We start from the raw sequence: 23,102 nt of genomic DNA on the forward strand, positions 1-23,102 counted from the left end.
ACCAATATAATATATCTATAAAAAATATACATTTAGGCCTCCACTCAAGCTTGATCCCGGGGAGCCCACAGAGTTTTGGTCCAAAAAATATAAAAAATGTGTCATTATTCAGTGTTATTATTTTTATTATTATTCAAGTTTTAAATCTCTAGAACAACATTAGGTTTATCTGTCAATATAACGTTTTTAAAGATTAAAGTTGTATGCTCTTTTTGTCAAAGAAAACCCATTTTTTATAATGGAAAAAATACAAAATATACAATATTTGCACCCAATAAAATTTTTAAGTGGAATATTTGAGATTATATAATAATTGGAGCCTTAAAAAGGTCAATAACTCATAACACCTTTGATTTTAATTCATTATTATTTTTTAAGCAATGACACTTAACAAATCACACTAAAATGATTGGTCCTTCCTACTCATTAAAGTGTTAAAAAATAAATTATAATTTTTTTTACTGTTTACTTTGAACACAATAATCTCGAGATCAACTTCAGATCTATCCGTCAATTATAAGTTTTATTGAGAGCACCACAGACTGTGGATGCTTTTTTAAAAAAAGCCTTTTTATAGATATATGCATACTAGTTCTAGCTATTAGGCTCCTTCTAGTTTTTATTTTATTTTTTTAATTATCTTTTTGTTATTTATTTATTTTTTTCAATACACTGTAGCACTTTGAGGTTGTTTGCTCAAGGTAAAGTGCTTTTTACAAATAAAATATATTATTATTATTATTATTATTATTACTATGGTATATTCTTTATTCACTGTTCTGTTACAGAGAACAAGGAAATGGGATAAAATTGCTATGGTATGAAAAGGGGTAGGATTGAATAAGCTCTGCTTCTTCGGACGTGCTGTAATGAAACAACTGGAAATATGTGATGCATTACATTGTATCGTGTGCATGTTCCAAACAAACTGAAACTGAACTGAACTGAACTGAGCTTTGCTACATGTAGCTTGTTACTGCCCATCACTGCTAATGTTACAAAAAGATGTCAGCAAAGAGGAGACTAATGAAAAGCTGCTCCAAACAAGTCTTATACAATGTTTGCATCCTGTGTCTGTAAGAGGGTACAAGTGTAACGTATACCTCACGTCCGGTATTGATCACCCGTAGAGAGCCGTGGCGCAGCGCTGGGCCCAGTACCCAGGGGGGAATCGAGTATTGTGCCCCCTAACCCTTTGACGTGTCACTGTCCCTGCATCCACCAGCTCTTTATTGATCCTTTAGAATGCACCCTATCTCCTGTTTGTGTTCACACTTTCCATTTGTAAAACAGACTAGAGTTGCGTGCTCTGTAAGTAGTTTGTTTGGTCAAGTGTGAAGGCAGTCCAGGACCAAAAGGACCAAACTACCATCAGTGGCCTAGTGGTTAGAGCCGACCTGGGCAAACTAAGGCCTACTGGACAGTCCCAAATATTTTTTTTATATCTTTAAGATGGAAAGAGTAGCTGCCTTTATAATGTGCAGTGATGTTTTCCTATGACCGTATGTCTTCAACTATACAAAGTATTTCAATGGTTGGAATCTGCGCTTTTGCATGATATACTAGTTGTCAGGTTCAAACACTGATGACATCTATTAAACAAGACAAGAAGCAAGGAATCAAACAGAGACAGAATTAAATTTGGCTCTGATTACATGGCAAAAGCTGTTTCTAAGGGAGGGGGGTCGTAAACAGCCATCGCCTTTGATTACAAAAACAGTTCAAAGAAAAGGTTGCCTGGAGGGGAGTCTGTTCCTGCTTCCTCTCCGCTTTGTAGTTCTCGGGTCAAGACAAAATCTTCCTGTGGATTACAATACATCAAAGAAACAGAACCCTCATGTTGCTCCCCATCCTACACAGTGGAGTTTTACTAGCCTTTTTGCTTGGTAGGATCAAAGACAGCTTTTGTCCTCTCGCAGCTGAACTCAATGTAACACAAAGTTTTGTGATAACTTAGATACAATTATTCTGACACTAGTTACTATGGTAACTAGGTTTCCACAGAGTGTCAGCCTGAAATGCGGGTGTCAGGGACAAACGCGGAGGGAGATTTTTACAACAAAGTTCTAAAGCTTAGTGATGTATCAGATATATCAGATGGTAGGTGGGGTTTTTTTTACCTTTCGCGTTCATATTTTGCTGTCTTTGTTGCATTTTTGTTGTAAAATATGTGGATGGAGAGGGGGTGTGACGTTCATATGGTGTCAATATTCAGTGTTTTATCCTTCATAGTTAATATTGTAAATCCCACATTCTTTATTTTCATGTACATTCTGGGTGTCTCCTTCAGTAAAAAATTAATAAATTCCATAACATTTTTAGCATTCAATCAGACGTTATTGTATTAGTGTTCCTAAAAATAGACATACCGGCCCCCAGACACCTTTTTTTCTCTAAATTTGGCCCCCGAGTCAAAATAATTGCCCAGGTCTGGGTTAGAGTGTCCGCCCTGAGATCAGTAGGTTGTGAGTTGAAACCCCGGCCGAGTCATACCAAAGACTATAAAAATGGGAGCCATTACCTCCCTGCTTGGCACTCAGCATCAAGGGTTGGAATTGGGGGTTAAATCACCAAAATGATTCCCGGGCGTGGCCACCGCTGCTGCTCACTGCTCCCCTCACCTCCCAGGGGGTGAACAAGGGTGATGGGTCAAATGCAGAGGATAATTTTGCCACACCTAGTGTGTGTGTGACAATCATTGGTACTAGAGATGTCCGATAATGGCTTTTTTGCCGATATTCCGATATCGTCCAACTCTTAATTACCGATTCCGATATCAACCGATACCGATATATACAGTGGTGGAATTAACACATTATTATGCCTAATTTTGTTGTGATGCCCCGCTGCATGCATTAAACCAGTGGTCCCCAACCTTTTTAGAGCTGCAGACCGGTCAACGCTTGAAAATTTGTCCCACGGACCGGGGGGGGGGGGGGATTTTTATTTATTTATTTTTTTTATTTAATTTTTTTTTTCCATAAAGAAATATTATTTATTTATTTATTAGCCTTTATTTAACCAGGTAAAATCCCATTGAGATCAAAGATCTCTTTTCCAAGGGAGACCTGGCCAAGAGGGCAGCAGCAAGGTTACATTAAAAACAGTAAACAAATACATAAAACATCACATTTACGACATTAAAACTTGCTGACATAACACATGTGCATACAGACAAGGTAGACTGCAATCCTTTCACAGAAGCTTTAAACTCATTCAACGTAACAAGGCTTTGAAGTTTAATATTCGATTGTAGGTTATTCCAAGCCTTCGCTGATGAAAACCTAAATGCTTTCTTGCCCAGTTCAGTTCTTACTTTGGGTACGACAAATTGCAGAACATTCATTGAACGAAGATTGTGACTTCCTTGTTTCTTTGTTAAAAGACAAGACAGATAAGATGGAGTGATACCCAGAATGGTTTTGTAGATGAAAACATACCAATGATTGAGGCGTCGAGCACTTAAAGATGTAATTACAATCATGTGTGCTTACGGACTGTATCCCTGCAGACTGTATTGATCTATATTGATATATAATGTATATATTGTGTTTTTTATGTTGATTTAATAAATAAAAAAAATATATATATATATATTTTTTTATTATTATTTTTTTTTCCATAAATAAATACAATCATGTGTGCTTACGGACTGTATCCCTGCCGACTGTATTGATCTATATTGATATATAATGTATATATTGTGTTTTTTATGTTGATTTAATTTAAAACATTTTTTTTTTTTTTTTTTTTTTTTTTTAATTTCTTGTGCGGCCCGGTACCAATCGGTTGGGGACCACTGTATTAAACAATGTAACAGGGTTTTCCAAAATAAATCAACTCAAGTTATGGAAAAAAATGCCAACATGGCACTGCCATATTTATTATTGAAGTCACAAAGTGCATCTGCTCCGCCGCTCCCAGTCTGTGGAACGCTCTCCCTAACCACCTGAGGGCACCACAGACTGTGGATGCTTTTAAAAAAAGGCTTAAAAACCTTTCTTTTTGGAAAGGCCTTTTTTTTAGATATATGCATACTAGTTTGAGCTATTTGGCTGTTCTAGTTTTTATTTGTATTTATTTTTTATTATCTTTTTATTTTGATACGCTGCAGCACTTTGAGGTTGTTTGCTCAATGTAAAGTGCTTTTTACAGATAAAATCTATTATTAGTATTATTAGGGACCGAGTCCCTTTGGGACAGAGGACCCTATTGTATTTCTATCGTTTTATTATTATACCGCCGCCTCTTTGAGCTGTAATTTGACCCCCTTAACATGCTTCAAAACTCATCAAATTGGACACACACATCAGGACTGGCGAACATTGCGATCTAATCAAAAAACCAAACCCCAAAACTCAAAATTGCGCTCTAGCGCCCTCTAGGAAGAAAACACAGACAAAACTGCCTTTAACTCCCAGTAGGAATGTCTTAGAGACATGAAACAAAAACCTCTATGTAGGTCTCACTTAGACCTAGATTTCATACGCCGACAACCCCCAGCAAAAATCAACAGGAAGTTTACAATTCCCCCTTCAAAACAAATTTGAGTAAAAACAGTCACCTTTTTTCAAACATTATATCCTCTGAGCGTGTTTGTCGTGTCGGCTTCAAACTAGCACAGGAGAGAGATTGAACCCTTCTGATTAAAAGTTGATGAAAGAGTTTTAATTACTGCTCCAGTTTGGATTTTATGAGCCCACAAAGTCGGTCCCGTCCATCGCTGCTTGCAGCTTTAATTATTTTTGTAATTTTTTTAACATGCCTCAAAACAGCAGCTTGGAATTTGGGTTGAGGTGGGCGGGGTTAGGGGGGGCGGGGTTGAGGTTTTTGGTGGTGGGGTAGCGGGGGGGGGGGGGGGGTGTATATTGTAGCGTCCCGGAAGAGTTAGTGCTGCAAGGGGTTCTGGGTATTTGTTCTGTTGTGTTTACGTTGTGTTACGGTGCGGATGTTCTCCCGAAATGTGTTTTGTCATTCTTGTTTGGTGTGGGTTCACAGTGTGGCGCATATTTGTAAAAGTGTTAAAGTTGTTTATGCGGCCACCCTCAGTGTGACCTGTATGGCTGTTGATGAAGTATGCCTTGCATTCACTTGTGTGTGTGAAAAGCAGCGGATATTATGTGACTGGGCCGGCGCGCAAAGGCAGTGCCTTTAAGGTTTATTGGCACTCTGTACTTCTCCCTACGTCCGGCGTTTTAAAAAGTCATACATTTTACTTATTTGAAACAGGTACCGATCATTTCCGATATTACATTTTAAAGCATTTTTTGGCCGATAATATCGGCAATCCGATATTATCGGACATCTCTAATTGGTACTTTAACTTTACAAGTGTGAGCGCACCCTGGGTCTATCCACATGTCCTCGGAGTGAAAACATTGGAGAAAATGGCCGCACCTCCAGCCTCTGAGACTTGAGTGGCATTACAACCTGGATAGTGGATATACCTGTCATATGATATGTCCTCCAGGTAACACGCCCTTCTTTGTGCGCCTTTGCCAGCAGGTGACTCCTGGCACCATGCCTCCTTTCTTGAGGATCACCTTCAACGCCTTCGAGCTGGGCAACCATCCCCCCCTATCCGATCCCCCTTTCTGTGCAATCAAGATGAAGGAGGCCTTGACAACTGGTAAGGAAATCCTCCCGAGAGAAGTCTCCAGGAAAGTCACATTGTTTGTTTCCTCCCAGAACGAGGCAAGACCCTGGTGCAGCGCAAACCCACCATGTATCCGGCCTGGAAGGCCAGTTTCGACGCGCACATCTACGAGGGCCGCGTGCTGGAGATACTCCTGATGAAGACAGCAGAGGAGCAGCTGGCCGAGGTCACGGTCGGCGTGTCTGTGCTCGCTGAACGCTGCAAGAAAGCAAGCGGGCGTATTGAATTCTGGGTGGGACACCTCAGTCGCTCCAGTTTTGTCAGACGGTGACAATCTCTAAATGTGTTTTTTTGTTTGTTTAGGTGGATCTCCATCCTTCTGGTAAAATTATGATGGCCTTGCAGTACTTTTTGGAAGGATCAGAGTCAGGTAAAAAAAGAAAAAAGAAAAAAAATCACAGTATTTGTCTACTTACCAGATATGTTTGATATATATCAGTGGTGTCAAACGTACGGCCCGAACAGGTTTTATTCGGCCGGCGGGATGAGTTTGTTAAGTCAAAAAATTAGCCGACATTTTTGAATGAAAGAAACTGCTGTTCTAAATGTGTCCATTAGATGTCACAATATAATAATAATAATAATAGATTTTATTTGTAATAAAGCACTTTACATTGAGTAAACAACCTCAAAGTGCTACACTGTATTAAAATTACAAAATAAAAATAAAAAGATAATAAAAACTAGAACAGCCAAATAGCTAAAACTAGTATGCATATATTTAAAAAAAGGCTTTTTTAAAAAGAAGGGTTTTTAAACCTTTTTTAAAAGCATCCACAGTCTGTGGTGCCCTCAGGTGGTCAGGGAGAGAGCGTTCCACAGGCTGGGAGCGGCGGAGCAGAAAGCCCGGCAAAATTCATTTTTGTCCTCAAAATTCTACACCCAATACCACGTAATTAATATGTTTTTAGAGCTTTTCGCAAATTTGATTAAAAAATAAAAAATAAAAAAAATAAAAACTAGAACAGCCAAATAGCTAGAAATAGTATGCATATATCTAAAAAAAAAGTCTTTTTTAAAAAGAAGGATTTTTAAGCCTTTTTTAAAAGCATCCACAGTCTGTGGTGCCCTCAGGTGGTCAAGGAGAGAGCGTTCCACAGGCTGGGAGCGGTGGAGCAGAAAGCCCGGTCTCCCATTGTTCGTAGCAATTCTTTGTATCTTTGAAGATGATGCTACATATGTAAAAAAAAAAAAAAAACCACATGATGATAGTTAGAGATGCTTTAAAATGTAATATCGGAAATTATCGGTATCGTTTTTTTTAATTATCTGTATCGTTTTAAAAAATTTTTTTTTTTTTTTTTAATTAAATCAACATAAAAAATCACAAGATACACTTACAATTAGTACACTAACCCAAAAAACCTCCCTCCCCCATTTACACTCATTCACACAAAAGGGTTGTTTCTTTCTGTTATTAATATTCTGGTTTCTACATTATATATCAATATATATCAATACAGTCTGCAAGGACACATGATTGTGCGTGCTGCTGCTCCACTAATAGTACTAACCTTTAACACTTCATTTTACTCATTTTCATTCATTACTAGTTTCTATGTAACTGTTTTTATATTGTTTTACTTTCTTTTTTATTCAAGAAAATGTTTTTAATTTATTTATCTTATTTTATTTTATGAATTTTTTAAAAAAGGACCTTATTTTCACCATACCTGGTTGTCCAAATTAGGCATAATAATGTGTTAATTCCACAACTGTATATATAGCGGTATCGGTTGATATCGGTATCGGTAATTAAGAGTTGGACAATATCGGATATCGGCCAAAAGCCATTATCGGACATCCCTAATGTTAGTGTACCAGTCGAGGAAAAAGAGCAAACGACACAAATAACATCCTGTAATTTGATTTTGATATTGTTTTTTTATCTTGATAGATTGAAAATGAACGCAAATGAGTTGGCTGATGAACATTATCACATCCTTTATTCAGAAAATATAAATAACGACAAATAAAGATGGGACACTGTTAACCGCAACATGTAAGTGTAAAAAGAAAACAACAACATTATGATTTGTACATTTTCGGAAAGTGCTTGTTCCATTTTTAAACAAAGAAAAACAATCTAAAGTTGTCTTTATTCTTAAGTTATCGTGCCGTGATTTTACCGGTCCGGCCCACTTGGGAGTACATTTTTCTCCATGTGGCCCCCCCCATCTAAAATTAGTTTGACACCCCTGATTTATATGGAGGTTAATTTGTGTATTTATCACAAAAGCGTTTTTTTTTTCAAACACGGAATTTATGTAACTGATTTTTTTCTGTTTGAATTGTGTGAAATACATTTTTTGACATAGAATTATGCGGACAATTTCATTGAAAAAAAATTTTTTTTGCATTAAAATTCAGTGTTTTAAAAGTCAGTGTAACAAAAATTCAGTGTATAAAAATTCAGTGCTGAAAATTCAGTCTATAAAAATTCAGTGCTGACAAATTCAGTGTCGAAAAATGTGTTGCTACAAAACTTCCGATAAATTAAGACTGAAGCAATCGATCCTGTCTCAGAACCAGCCAATGAGGTGTCAAGTTTGAAGTCACGTGACATGGATCTTGCAAAACAGCATAAAAAAGGCAGTTAATTGGGCTACCTGGGCATAATACGACATCATTAACATTTCAATGGAGCCGGCTAGATATTTTCAAACTACAGAAATGATTCCAATGGTTAAAATCTGCACTTTTGAGTGACATACGAAGCTCTGCTTCATGCAGACCAGGCACATACAGAGTGGGGCAGAGTTTGTTTGTTTACTGAGAAAAAAAGTCTGATAGAAAGTGTCGGAAGGAAGCAGATTTCTACAACAAAGTTATGCAGAACAGTGATATTTTACGAATAAGTGGATGTTTTTTACTCTTTGTGCTTACGATTCGCCGTGTTTGTTTTATCTTTGTTGTTCTTGCTCGATTATAAAATATGTCGCTCAAGGGGGTGGTCTGCAGTAGAGGAGCAATGTTCAAATATATTATTAATATTCAGTGTTTTATTGTTCATAGTTAATATTGTAAATCCTATATTCTGTATTTTTATATACTGAATTTTAAAACATTACATTTTTATATAGTGAATTCTGAAAACACGCCTTTTACTAACATTTTTCTTTAAAATAAAATTGTCAGCATAATTGAATTTAGTTCACAAAATTCAATCTCAATTCAGTTACATAAATTCAGCGTCAAAAATAGCTTTCGTAATAAAGACACAAAGGAACCTCCATAATTTACATTGCACAAAATGTAGCAGTTACTACAGGACAGCAATCTATATATCTAATTTGCATGTCATTTTTATGGACCAACAAACCTGCATAAACACGGAGAATTCTAAACAAGTAGTGCCAAATCTATTTGTGGCGGTCCACATGTATTTGTGGCTGGCCGCCGCATATAACTGCTTAAAAGGGAAACCCTGAATCACTTTGCAACATTGAAAATATTCCATATTGTATTTTATTGGTACTAAATCATACTTATAATGCACCCTCCTGAACTTAGTTTACTACTAAGTTGTGTTTGTCGTAACTTGTGTACTGTATATGTCACATTAAATTTGCAGCCCAGCGTAAAACCTAAATCAGTTAAATCACCGGTGTCAAACTCAAGGCCCAGGGGCCAAATCTGGCCCGCCACATTATTTTATGTGGCCGGCGAAAGCCTGGAAGTAATATGCTTTAATAAAATGCTTAATCTTTTCTTACTAAATATATTTGTTCTTTCCCCTTTTGACATTAAAAATCATGTACTGCATGCAATTGCATATCTTTTAAAATTCAATATTATCAAAATATTATATTATCATATATTACAAAAATATTTTTTGTTTAAATAAAGATAAATACTGTATTTAAATATCTGCTTGATTTATGATTTCAAAACAAATTATCAATCATATTGTACACTATAAAATTGACAATTGATTTTACGTTTTAAATTTTTTTACTGTAAAATCAACTTTGGTACTGTTTTTTTCCATATACAGTAAGACACTAAAACCTTGAAAAACCAACAACAAGATTTTACGGTAAAAAACTGGCACCTCTGTTGCTTGAATTTTACCGCGAAAAACAGTCACCGTTTCCCATAAGCTGCCATTAGATACCTGTGGCGGTGGGGGCGTGGCCATGGGCGTGGTCACCATGACATCATCGAGTAATTTGCATAATATACTACAATGATATGATTTTCTCTAAAAAGGCTCAAAAAATTTATACTTGCTAATTAATAATAACAGTTTTATTTTAAACGTCCATCCATCCATCCATTTTACAATATAATTACAACACTTTATGTACATATTTATATACAGATTTGAACAATAAGTTATTCACTGAAATATATTTATTAATTGTGGTTCTTACAAAAAATATATCTTATAAAATATAAAAGCTAAAATGTCTCTTAAAGCTCTGCCCCTTTAATTAGTGCATACTAAATAATTTAACTTTAGCCTACTATTACAACCATATTATTTACCAGCAACATAAAGTGAAACAGAGGCAGGGGTGTCCTGCCACAGTCAGTAACAAATAAACAGAAAACAGTAGTGGTGGTAGATAGACACAGAGCTTCATCAAACATCTGATCCACTGAACAAAGAGCTCCAAAAATCTTGAACTTTAGACTGCCATCAGTTTTACTCCCTACACTTAACCATGTGTTTCCTACTGCCTGCAGACTTTGCACCCTTTGTTATATACACATGTTGTGTTTCTAATATAAATACATTTAATAAAGTCAAATACAAATAAGGCAACAAAAGAAGTATCCTAAACTTCTCTTTTGTAAAGTAAATCTGAACAGCCGATATGGGCATCTACATCAACTATATGATTTGCCTGAGAAGCTGGAGAGGACAAAAAATAAAAAATAATAATATATATATATATATTTTTTTAAATTATTTTATTTTTTTATTTTTTTATTTGTGGCGGACGTAATTCTTTCGTGGCGGGCTGCCACAAATAAATGAATGTGTGGGAAACACTGCAGTGGTATTGTTTTTCCATTCCATTCCATTTATTAAATTTTTGTATATGCTGTAAAAAAAACCCCACAGATTTTACTGCACTATTCTGGTGACTGAGCTGCCAGTTTTTAAAGTACAATTTAAATATTTTTTTTGCAGCTTATGTAAAAAAAGATATTGTTAATATATTATATATACACATACTCATTGTTAAAAACGGCCCTCTGAGGGCAACCATAACTGCAATGTGGCCTTCAATGAAAACCAGTTTGACACCCCTGAGTTAAATCAATACATTTTCAGATTTTATGTACTCAAAATACTTACTTTGCTTTCATAATTTGCTTAGATTTGATCATTGCAACATATAAATTCCCTTTTTTGATTGATTGATTGATTGAGACTTTTATTAGTAGGTTGCACAGTGAAGTACATATTCCGTACAATTGACCACTAAATGGTAACACCCGAATAAGTTTTTCAACTTGTTTAAGTCGGGGTCCACTTAATTTGATTCATGATACAGATATATACTATCATATATACTATCATCATAATACAGTCATCACACAAGATAATCACATTGAATTATTTACATTATTTACAATCAGGGGTGTGGAGGGGGGGGGGTAGGATATGGACATCAAGTAGTGGACATAGAGAGAGAGAGAGAGAGAGAGAGAGAGAGAGAGAGAGAGAGAGATCAGAAGGCATAAGAAAAAGTATCTGCATTTGATTGTTTACATTTGATTGTTAGCAATCCGGGGAGGGTGTTAGTTTAGGGTTGTAGCTGCCTGGAGGTGAACTTTTATTGCGGTTTTGAAGGAGGATAGAGATGCCCTTTCTTTTATACCTGTTGGGAGCGCATTCCACATTGATGTGGCATAGAAAGAGAATGAGTTAAGACCTTTGTTAGTTCGGAATCTGGGTTTAACGTGGTTAGTGGAGCTCCCCCTGGTGTTGTGGTTATGGCGGTCATTTACGTTAAGGAAGTAGTTTGACATGTACTTCGGTATCAGGGAGGTGTAGCGGATTTTATAGACTAGGCTCAGTGCAAGTTGTTTAACTCTGTCCTCCACCTTGAGCCAGCCCACTTTAGAGAAGTGGGTAGGAGTGAGGTGTGATGTGGGGTGGAGGTCTAGAAGTAACCTGACTAGCTTGTTCTGAGATGTTTGGAGTTTAGATTTGAGGGTTTTGGAGGTGCTAGGGTACCAGGAGGTGCATGCGTAATCGAAAAAGGGTTGAACGAGAGTTCCCGCCAGAATCCTCATGGTGCTTTTGTTGACCAGAGAGGAGATTCTGTAGAGAAATCTCGTTCGTTGGTTAACCTTTTTGATTACCTTGGTTGCCATTTTATCACAGGAAAGGTTAGCCTCTAGAATGGAACCTTTAATTAAATACTTGTAAAGAATTGTATTTGAAATGCATGTTTACTACAAAACAAACTGTGGTTGGACTTGTATACAGTATATACATGAAAGTTGCAGGCCAGAATAAAACATATTTAAATCAAACATACAGTACATAATATTGTGTTATTTCAGAGCCAAAGTATCACAGCAATACATGTGTACTGAAAATGAGTACCTATGTGCTAAAATAGTATAACACATGTATTAGTATTGCATGACGATGTATACTGGTACACGTATTTGCTGTATATAACAAGACATTTAAAGATTGTTATTTTACATTTTCTGCTCTACCACTTGGCGGAATCATAAATTATACAAGTATGACTAAAGTAAAGGAGGTCAGAGCCAGATATGTTTCACAAACTACAGTGAGACTTGTGTGTGTTGATTGGAGAGTGCAGACCCCTCTGGACTTTGCAAGAAAAATGGGTTTTTAGAGCAAGACAGGAAAGTGGGTGACAGAATTTTTTTTTCTCCAGTGGCCTAACATCCGCATTCATCAAATACCAGACTGATCAAAGCGATATTTGTTTTCCTTGCAACACACACACACACACACTTTTCCTGCACTCTTTCACGGGAGTCCACATAAACAATTGACTGACACGTATAAAGCAGATGTCCACGTGTCATGTCTGTCCATTGCCCTTTGCCCCTGCATGTCTTGCAGAGAGCAAGCAGGCGTCCAAAGAAGAAGAGGCTCCTACCCTTAATCGCAGACGAGGTGCCATCAAGCAGGCAAAGATCCACTTCATAAAGAACCACGAGTTCCTCGCCACCTTCTTCCGGCAGCCCACATTCTGCTCTGTGTGCAGAGAGTTTGTCTGGTGAGTTCAGCCTACTTTCCAGTCCTATAAACTAACCTTCATGGGAATTAGGGGCACATATCAGAGCTTCCTGATCCACTCCGTCATCCTGATTTCTGTCATGCTGCTTGTTGTCATGCTTTTGAAGAAACTATTAGCACTTGAGATGCTGATGGAGTGTTCTGCTTAAAGGCCTACTGAAATGATTTTTTAAAATGTATACGGTGATAGCAGATCCATTCTATGTGTCATACTTGATCATTTCGCGATATTGCCATATTTTTGCTGAAAGGATTTAGTAGAGAACATCGACGATAAAGTTCGCAACTTTTGGTCTCTGATAAAAAAAAGCCTTGCCTGTACCGGAAGTAGCGTGACGTCACCGGAGGAAGGACTGCTCATATTTTCCTATTGTTTACACCAGCAGCGAGAGAGATTCGGACCGAGAAAGCGACGATTACCCCATTAATTTGATTCGTGGATGAGGAACGTTAGAGTGAAGGACTAGAATGCAGTGCAAGACATATCTTTTTTCGCTCTGACCGTAACTTAGGTACAAGCTGGCTCATTGGATTCCACACTCTCTCCTTTTTCTATTGTGGATCACGGATTTGTATTTTAAACCACCTCGGATACTATATCCTCTTGAAAATGAGAGTCGAGAACGCCAAATGGACATTCAGTGCCTTTTATCTCCACGACAATACATCGGCGAAGCTCTTTAGCTACTGGGCTAACGTGGTAGCATCGGGCTCAAATGCAGATAGAAACAAAATAAATAAACCCCTGACTGGAAGGACAAAAGATTATAAATGATAAATGGGTTATACTTGTATAGCGCTTTTCTACCTTCAAGGTACTCAAAGCGCTTTGACACTATTTCCACATTCACCCATTCACACACACATTCACACACTGATGGCGGGAGCTGCCATGCAAGGCGCTAACCAGCAGCCGTCAGGAGCAAGGGTGAAGTGTCTTGCCCAAGGACACAACGGACGTGACTAAGATGGTAGAAGGTGGGGATTGAACCCCAGTAACCAGCAACCCTCCGATTGCTGGCACAGCCACTCTACCAACTTCGCCACGCCGCCCCAACAATACTATTAAACCGTGGACATGTAAGTACACGGTTAATAATTTCCAGCTTGGTGAAGCTTAAAAATGCTGTTGCTAATGACGCCATTGAAGCTAACTTAGCTAGGGAGCTAACGTGATAGCATCGGGCTCAAATGCAGATAGAAACAAAATACATAAACCCCTGACTGGAAGGATAAACAGAAGATCAACACTACTATTAAACCATGAACATGTAACTACACGGTTAATGCTTTCCAGCTTGGCGGAGCTTAAAAATGCTGTTGCTAACGACGCCATTGAAGCTAACTTAGTAACGGGACCTCACAGAGCTATGATAAAAACATTAGCGCTCCACCTACGCCAGCCAGCCCTCATCTGCTCATCAACACCCGTGCTCACCTGCGTTCCAGCGATCGACGGAAGGACGAAGGACTTCACCCGATCATAGATGCGGTCGGTGGCTAGCGTCTGCTATCCGAGTCAAAGTCTTCCCGGTTGTGTTGCTGTAGTCCGCCGCTAATACACCGATCCCACCTACAACTTTCTTCTTTGCAGTCTTCATTGTTCATTAAACAAATTGCAAAAGATTCACCAACACAGATGTCCAGAATACTGTGGAATTTTGAGATGAAAACAGAGCTTTTTTGTATTGGATTCAATGGGGTACCGATACTTCCGTTTCACTGGTTACGTCACGCGCATACGTCATCATCCAAAGACGTTTTCAACCGGAAGTTTAGCGGGAAATTTAAAATTGCACTTTATAAGTTAACCCGGCCGTATTGGCATGTGTTGCAATGTTAAGATTTCATCATTGATATATAAACTATCAGACTGCGTGGTCGCTAGTAGTGGCTTTCAGTAGGCCTTTAAATATGGCAGAGCTCCGCCTAAACACTTTTTTGGCTCTGGCGTGACAGGAATCAATGCAGAAAAAAGGCTCACAGACATTTTTTTTTATTATCATCACAGGTAATGATGCTAATTATGTTTCCTTTGCCTCACAGGGGTCTCAACAAGCAAGGCTACAAATGTAGACGTAAGTGATTTCACTTGACTTGAACTCATGAAGTCGCCAAAGAACGAACAGGCAAACTTCGGCTTTAATGAGTCGTCTGTTTGAACTGAATGAACTGTACGACAAACTACTGCATTTTCCGGACTGTAGGGATTTTTGTTTTGTTGGACTCGATTTCGCGGGCAAACAGACTAGCTTGTTACACGCGATTGTTTGGAGAGTGCATGTTTTTCCTGTATTTTGTACGATAACCCAAATTGTACTGCATTTTCCGGACTATAGAGCGCACCAGGATATAAGCCGCACCCACTAAGTTTGAGACCAAAAAATATTTTTCCATATATTAGCCACACCGAACTATAAGCCGCATGTATATAAGTTGGGAAATTAGTTATTTACACACAGTTATTTACCGTATTTTTCAGACTATAAGTCGCAGTGTTTTTCATAGTTTGGCCGGGGGTGCGACTTATACTCAGGAGCGACTTATGTGTGAAATTATTAACACATTAGCGTAAAATATCAAATATTATTATTTAACTCATTCACGTAAGAGACTAGAAGTATAAGATTTCATGGGATTTAGCGATTAGGAGTGACAGATTGTTTGGTAAACGTATAGCATGTTCTATATGTTATAGTTATTTGAATGACTCTTACCATAATATGTTACGTTAACATACCAGGCACCTTCTCAGTTGGTTATTTATGCCTCATATAACGTACACTTATTCAGCCTGTTGTTCACTATTCTTTATTTATTTGAAATTGCCTTTTAAATGTCTATTCTTGGTGTTGGCTTTTATCAAATACATTTCCCCAAAAATGTGACTTATACTCCAGTGCGACTTATATATGTTTTTTTCCTTCTTTATTATGCATTTCCGGCCGGTGCGACTTATACTCCGGAGCAACTTATACTCCGGAAAATACGGTAGTTTGTTAAGCGCAATGTTTGGAGAGTGCATGTTTTTCTTATATTTTGTATACCAAAACCAGGGCAATATTTTGTCTCTCAACCCGACTCCTACAAACCAAGATTTGACATTTTTCGGAGTGGTTGTCATGTGACGATCCCAAGTTATGGCATGAATGTGTCAGCTACGTCTAGGGATGATGTTTGATAAGGAATTATCGAGTTCGAGCCTATTATCGAATCCTCTTATCGAACCGATTTCTTATTGATTCTCTTATCGAGTCCAGATAGGTTGTTGTATATGGAAAAAAACACACAATATTTAGTTTAACAAAAGCTCACTTTTATTATATAATGAAAAAATAAAATCTAATAAATAAATAAATATTGACTGTTACCCACCTAAAAAAATAAAATAAAATAAATAAATATTGACTGTTGTTACCAAAGTATATTAAGTGGGATTTTTCAGAGAAACAAATATATACAGTAACACAAAAACAAGCTGTCTCTGTGATCACTATAGGTGTATAAATAATAATATAGTGTTAAATAAAATCAGTCCCTTGGGAACAAAACTGAAAATAATACAGCTCTCCAAAAAGTGCACTTCTGCTGCTATTTGACATAACTGTTTGTTATGATGCTTTGACATTTTTGCACTTTATTTCTTTATTGAAAGAAAATTCTATGAAGAGAAAAGTTCTTTGCAAATGTGGTTACAATGCTAAAAAATGAAAAGTTAAAGCTAAAAAAAGAAATACACTTTATTGAGTTAACATTATTTCTTTATGGGGGTAAAATGTTATGAGCTAGAGAATATAACAACTACACTACCCAGCATGCAACGGGAGTTACGAAAAGTGTTGCATGTTGCCACGCTGTGAAAGTAAACGTCAAGAACTCAGCCAACACGCCTCGTCTGCATTATTTATAATTAGACAGACAACACATCTACAGTGTGATTTTGTTTTGTTTACAAGGAAAGAAAAACAAAAGTTAAAAAAGGGAGATATGTTGTATACTGTATATGTATGTGCTGCGGTTGTTTTAAGAACGTTGCGACAGCTGCCGTAAAGGAGGTGCGTTGCTAGCCTGGTTGCTATGTTTCCGGTTGGTCGTAAAAGTGTTCGTCATGTGTTTGTACCCTGCTCAAATCTCTCAGTAAAGTTATTCATTGGATTATACCTTTTGTTTTGAACTTTATTACACCTTGGAGCGCTTTTTCCCGTCCATTGTTTTCCTGCTTTCGCTATCTGCGCCTAATGACTGAGCTACGTGACGTCATTTCTTGTGATGTCCCACGGAGCATTTCTGGTCGGGACGGGATTCGAATAAAGAATCAACTCTTTTCCTTTACTATAGTGGTCTCGATAACGGGTACCGGTTCTCAAAAAGGGATTCAAGTCCGGGGACTCGGTTCTTTTCTTATCAAACAACCGGGAAAACCGGTTTCGAGTATCATCCCTAGCTACGTCATCTCCAAAAGCTTATGCTTTGCCATTAAAACCCCTTTAACCAGTCAATTCCTTAAAATGGTGGAAAATATTACAGCTATGGCTATATTTTCTTGAATTTCATTGATGTGCAATAAGCTATGAAAATATCCTTAACCCCTTGTCATTCTGTTGGCCTATCAACTTTACATTTATTGTGCGCAAAAAGGTACCAATCCCTCTTTTTTGGGCCAATTACTTTGAATGAAAATGATAACTTCAGAATCAGAATCAGAATCGTTTTATTGCCATTGTTTGAGAACGGGTTCACAAACTAGGAATTTTTCTTGGTGCAAACGTGCGACATAAAACACATATAACACATATTTGAAAAAGAGCTGTGACTGAGCTATCAGATAGACTTAGAAGGGATTCAAGGAATTCAAGGAGCTGCTGTTAGGAGTTATTGTTCATTTGCCTGATGGCCGAGGGGAAAAAACTGTTCAGGTGGCGGGAGGTGTGGGTCTGGATGGAGCGTAGTCTCCTGCCTGAGGGGAGAATACCGCATTGAATACCCAATGAAATTGTGGAAACACCAATATAATAGTGTATGTGTGGATTTTTGTCATAAAAACTAAGAACTGCTGCGTTCTAATGTCTGATGGTAAACCATGGAGCTTAACTTTGTTTGCACGGAGTTAATTCAGACTTTGATCTTGTGTGACCGAGGGTCTTCAAATGGCACACCTCTCGAACGCCTAATCCAAACTTGAAAAAACCAAACTCAATTCTTGTAGTATCATAGTCCAATTTAAAATGGATTAGGTTAGAACCCCAGCTATGGCTCTATTGTGTTTTCCAGTCCATACCTGCAAGCTAGTTACTTTAAACACGTTGTTAGGAAAATATAAACACAAGCAAACCTTCACAGAACTTTGTCATAGCTGCACACATGAGATGGCACAGAAGTGGCACATATTATAAACAATTCAGTTTGTTTGCTTACATAAGAGCCCGAAGCCTCTACTCCTAACTTCGGGTAGGACCTTTTAGGGGTTTTAGCCTAAAGTTAAAATGTCTCTGAAAAGCCGGACATGACAACATTTTCACAACAGCAAACATGCTAATAATAAATAAGCTTGCATTGATGTATCTTTATTTAGTTGAACTCCAAGTACAATGTGGTAGGAGTGCACAAAACCCCCCAAAACAATTTACATCCAAATCGCGATTTTTATTATTTATTATGATTCTTCCTTAATTCATAATTCTGGAGAATGGATCAAAAAAATCATAATACATTTTATTTATTTATCAATTTTTTGCAATTTTTACCAAAAAATAATACCTTTTTGGATAGGAAACATTAAACGACTAGTATTGATATTATTATTTTTAATGATACTGTTGACCTTTTTATAACATTGTGTTTGTATGTCTTGAAAATTGCTTTGTAAATTTCTATCCTGAGTATCGTAAAGCTGGGATTAGCTTGGAGTTGCTCTATTTTCTCGTCTTAGATTGATTAACATTCTGTTATTTTTGTAAACTACTTTTTAAAAAATGTTTTTTTTTAGTCCAACACTTTTGGAACCGGCAACCTGTTTTGAAAAGGTTTTATCATAATTTATTAAATATTATATCACGAGAATCGCGTTGAATTGAGAATGTATTATTAATCCAATCGTCACCTCAAGAATCGGTATCATATAATCGTGCTGTAAGATTCCCACTGACGCAATTAATTTGTAATATTCTATTTTTAAACAATGTGCTCTCTGTGTTCCACTTTTTGTTCCGGTATATCACCCCATCTTTTGCGCTGAAGTGTCTCTGTGCTTTTGTAGCTGTAGTGGTATATCAAAAGCTCACAGTATTAAGGCCATGGTATGATATTATTGTGGTATATGTCGAGAAAAAAAAAGACTTAAAAATGCCATAATGTGTAAAATGAAGTGGCAGGAATGTTTAGGATAAACACACTTACTGTAACACGAACATCTTGTTCAATTATTCTCATCGTATTTATTACTACAAACATGTATTTTTAAGTGCAGGGAATTGTGCTTTAACATTCATTGTTTCAAGCAAATATTACAAAATAACTTACAGTTAAACATACAGTTTAAAACAATAATGTTCACTTTAGTGCACTGGTTCTCAACCTGGGTTCGATCGAACCCTTAGGGGTTCGGTGAGTCGGCCTCAGGGGTTCGACGGAGCCTCCGCCGCGGAGGTCAAGAAACACCCGACTCATCGTGTAAATAAAAACTTCTCTCTATCAGCGTATTATGGATACCCCCAAACAATGTTCCCTCTAATTTTTCATATGCTGGAGCAAACGCAAAAACTTCTTGAGCATTCAGTGGAGCACATGTGAGCGACGTCAGACGTGCACACTATGGCTACACCAGCAGCACACCAGTCCCAAAGCTGAATAAATAACAAGTTAAATGTTTTATTAAAACATTATCAAGGTAAAAGTTGATTTTCATGACAAAAAATGAGTTTCAAGGTAAAAGTTCAATTTTCAAGACATTTTTTTTAAAAGAAAAAAATGATTTTCAAGGTAAAAGTTGATTTTCAAGACAACATTTTTTTTTAAAGAAAAAAATGATTTTGAAGGTAAAAGTTGATTTTCATGACAAAAAATTATTTTCAAGGTAAAAGTTGTTTTTCAAGACAAACATTTTTTTTAAAGAAAAAAAAGATTTTCAAGGTAAAAGTTGATTTTCATGACAAAAAATGATTTTCAAGGTAAAAGTTGATTTTCAAGACATTTTTTTTTTAAAGAAAAAAATGATTTTCAAGGTAAAAGTTGATTTTCAAGACAAACAGTTTTTTTAAAGAAAATAATGATTTTCAAAGGTAAAAGTTGATTTTCATGACAAAAAATTATAGTCAAGGTAAAAGTTGATTTTCAAGACAAACATTTTTTTTTAAAGAAAATAATAATTTTCAAGGTAAAAGTTGATTTTCATGACAAAAAAATATTTTCAAGGTAAAAGTTGATTTTCAAGACAAAAAATTTTTTTTAAAGAAAAAAAAGATTTTCAAGGTAAAAGTTGATTTTCATGACAAAAAATTATTTTCAAGGTAAAAGTTGATTTTCAAACAAAAATTTTTTTTAAAGAAAAAAATGATTTTCAAGGTAAAAGTTGATTTTCAAGACATTTTTTTTTTAAAGAAAAAAATGATTTTCAAGGTAAAAGTTGATTTTCACGACAAAAAAAATATTTTCAAGGTAAAAGTTGATTTTCAAGACAAACATTTTTTTGTAAAGAAAAAATTATTTTCAAGGTAAAAGTTGATTTTCATGACAAAAAAATATTTTCAAGGTAAAAGTTGATTTTCAAGACAAAAAATTTTTTCAAAGAAAAAAATGATTTTCAAGGTAAAAGTTGATTTTCATGACAAAAAATTATTTTCAAGGTAAAAGCTGATTTTCAAGACAACATTTTTTTTTTAAAGAAAAAAATGATTTTCAAGGTAAAAGTTGATTTTCATGACAAAAAATTATTTTCAAGGTAAAAGTTTATTTTCAAGACAAACATTTTTTTTAAAGAAAATAATGATTTTCAAGGTAAAAGTTGATTTTCAAGACAAACATTTTTTTTAAAGAAAAAAATGATTTTCAAGGTCAAAGTTGATTTTCATGACAAAAAATGATTTTCAAGGTAAAAGTTGATTTTCAAGACATTTTTTTTTAAAGAAAAAAATGATTTTCAAGGTAAAAGTTGATTTTCAAGACAAACATTTTTTTTAAAGAAAATAATGATTTTCAAGGTAAAAGTTGATTTTCAAGACAAACATTTTTTTTTTTAAAGAAAATAATGATTTTCAAGGTAAAAGTTGATTTTCATGACAAAAAATTATTTTCAAGGTAAAAGTTGATTTTCAAGACATTTTTTTTTAAAGAAAAAAATTATTTTCAAGGTAAAAGTTGATTTTCATGACAAAAAATTATTTTCAAGGTAAAAGTTGATTTTCAAGACAAACATTTTTTTAAAGAAAAAAATGATTTTCAAGGTAAAAGTTGATTTTCAAGACATTTTTTTTTTAAAGAAAAAAATGATTTTCAAGGTAAAAGTTGATTTTCATGACAAAAAAAGATTTTCAAGGTAAAAGTTGATTTTCAAGACAAACATTTTTTTTTAAAGAAAAAAAAGATTTTCAAGGTAAAAGTTGATTTTCATGACAAAAAATGATTTTCAAGGTAAAAGTTGATCTTCAAGACAAACATTTTTTTTTAAAGAAAAAAAAGATTTTCAAGGTAAAAGTTGATTTTCAAGACAAAAATTTTTTTTTAAAGAAAAAAGATTTTCAAGGTAAAAGTTGATTTTCATGACAAAAAATTATTTTCAAGGTAAAAGTTGATTTTCAAGACAAACATTTTTTTTTAAAGAAAATAATAATTTTCAAGGTAAAAGTTGATTTTCATGACAAAAAATGATTTTCAAGGTAAAAGTTGATTTTCAAGACAAACATTTTTTTTTAAAGAAAAAAAGATTTTCAAGGTAAAAGTTGAGTTTCATGACAAAAAATGATTTTCAAGGTAAAAGTTGATTTTCAAGACAAAAAATGTTTTTAAAGAAAAAAATGCTTTTCAAGGGTAAAGTTTATTTTCATGACAAAAAATGATTTTCAAGGTAAAAGTTGATTTTCAAGACAACATTTTTTTTTAAAGAAAAAAATGATTTTCAAGGTAAAAGTTGATTTTCATGACAAAAAAAGATTTTCAAGGTAAAAGTTGATTTTCAAGACAAACATTTTTTTTTTAAGAAAATAATGATTTTCAAGGTAAAAGTTGATTTTCATGACAAAAAATGATTTTCAAGGTAAAAAATGATTTTCAAGACAAAAAATGTTTTTAAAGAAAAAAGTAATTTTCAAGGTAAAAGTTGATTTTCATGACAAAAAATGATTTTCAAGGTAAAAGTTGATTTTCAAGACAAATTTTTTTTTAAAGAAAAAAAAGATTTTCAAGGTAAAAGTTGATTTTCATGACAAAAAATGATTTTCAAGGTAAAAGTTGATTTTCAAGACAAACATTTTTTTTTTAAAGAAAATAATAATTTTCAAGGTAAAAGTTGATTTTCATGACAAAAAATGATTTTCAAGGTAAAAGTTGATTTTCAAGACAAACATTTTTTTTTAAAGAAAAAAAGATTTTCAAGGTAAAAGTTGAGTTTCATGACAAAAAATGATTTTCAAGGTAAAAGTTGATTTTCAAGACAAAAAATGTTTTTAAAGAAAAAAATGCTTTTCAAGGGTAAAGTTTATTTTCATGACAAAAAATGATTTTCAAGGTAAAAGTTGATTTTCAAGACAACATTTTTTTTTAAAGAAAAAAATGATTTTCAAGGTAAAAGTTGATTTTCATGACAAAAAAAGATTTTCAAGGTAAAAGTTGATTTTCAAGACAAACATTTTTTTTTAAGAAAATAATGATTTTCAAGGTAAAAGTTGATTTTCATGACAAAAAATGATTTTCAAGGTAAAAAATGATTTTCAAGACAAAAAATGTTTTTAAAGAAAAAAGTAATTTTCAAGGTAAAAGTTGATTTTCATGACAAAAAATGATTTTCAAGGTAAAAGTTGATTTTCAAGACAAATTTTTTTTTAAAGAAAAAAAAGATTTTCAAGGTAAAAGTTGATTTTCATGACAAAAAATGATTTTCAAGGTAAAAGTTGATTTTCAAGACAAACATTTTTTTTTTTAAAGAAAAAAAGGATTTTCAATGTAAAAGTTGATTTTCATGACAAACAATTATTTTCAAGGTAAAAGTTG

The 23,102-nt window shown here is 34.9% G+C and overlaps 1 protein-coding gene across 2 annotated transcripts in view; it reads left to right on the forward strand.

Annotated features, from left to right (window-relative positions):
* The window catches only part of LOC133643486 (protein kinase C delta type-like), an 88,607-nt gene that overhangs the window by 28,514 nt on the left and 36,991 nt on the right, over positions 1-23,102 (forward strand). Inside the window, exons 2-6 of one of the 2 annotated variants that reach the window (XM_062038099.1) lie at positions 5,503-5,629; positions 5,689-5,888; positions 5,960-6,026; positions 12,726-12,882; positions 14,949-14,980. In XM_062038099.1, coding sequence (XP_061894083.1) covers positions 5,521-5,629; positions 5,689-5,888; positions 5,960-6,026; positions 12,726-12,882; positions 14,949-14,980 — 565 coding nt within the window. In that variant the 5' untranslated portion in view covers positions 5,503-5,520. The remainder of the gene's footprint in view (positions 1-5,502; positions 5,630-5,688; positions 5,889-5,959; positions 6,027-12,725; positions 12,883-14,948; positions 14,981-23,102) is intronic. The other variant, XM_062038100.1, reaches the window with a different exon arrangement.

The sequence above is a fragment of the Entelurus aequoreus genome, linkage group LG26, assembly GCF_033978785.1.
Source record: "Entelurus aequoreus isolate RoL-2023_Sb linkage group LG26, RoL_Eaeq_v1.1, whole genome shotgun sequence".
NCBI lineage: Eukaryota > Metazoa > Chordata > Actinopteri > Syngnathiformes > Syngnathidae > Entelurus > Entelurus aequoreus.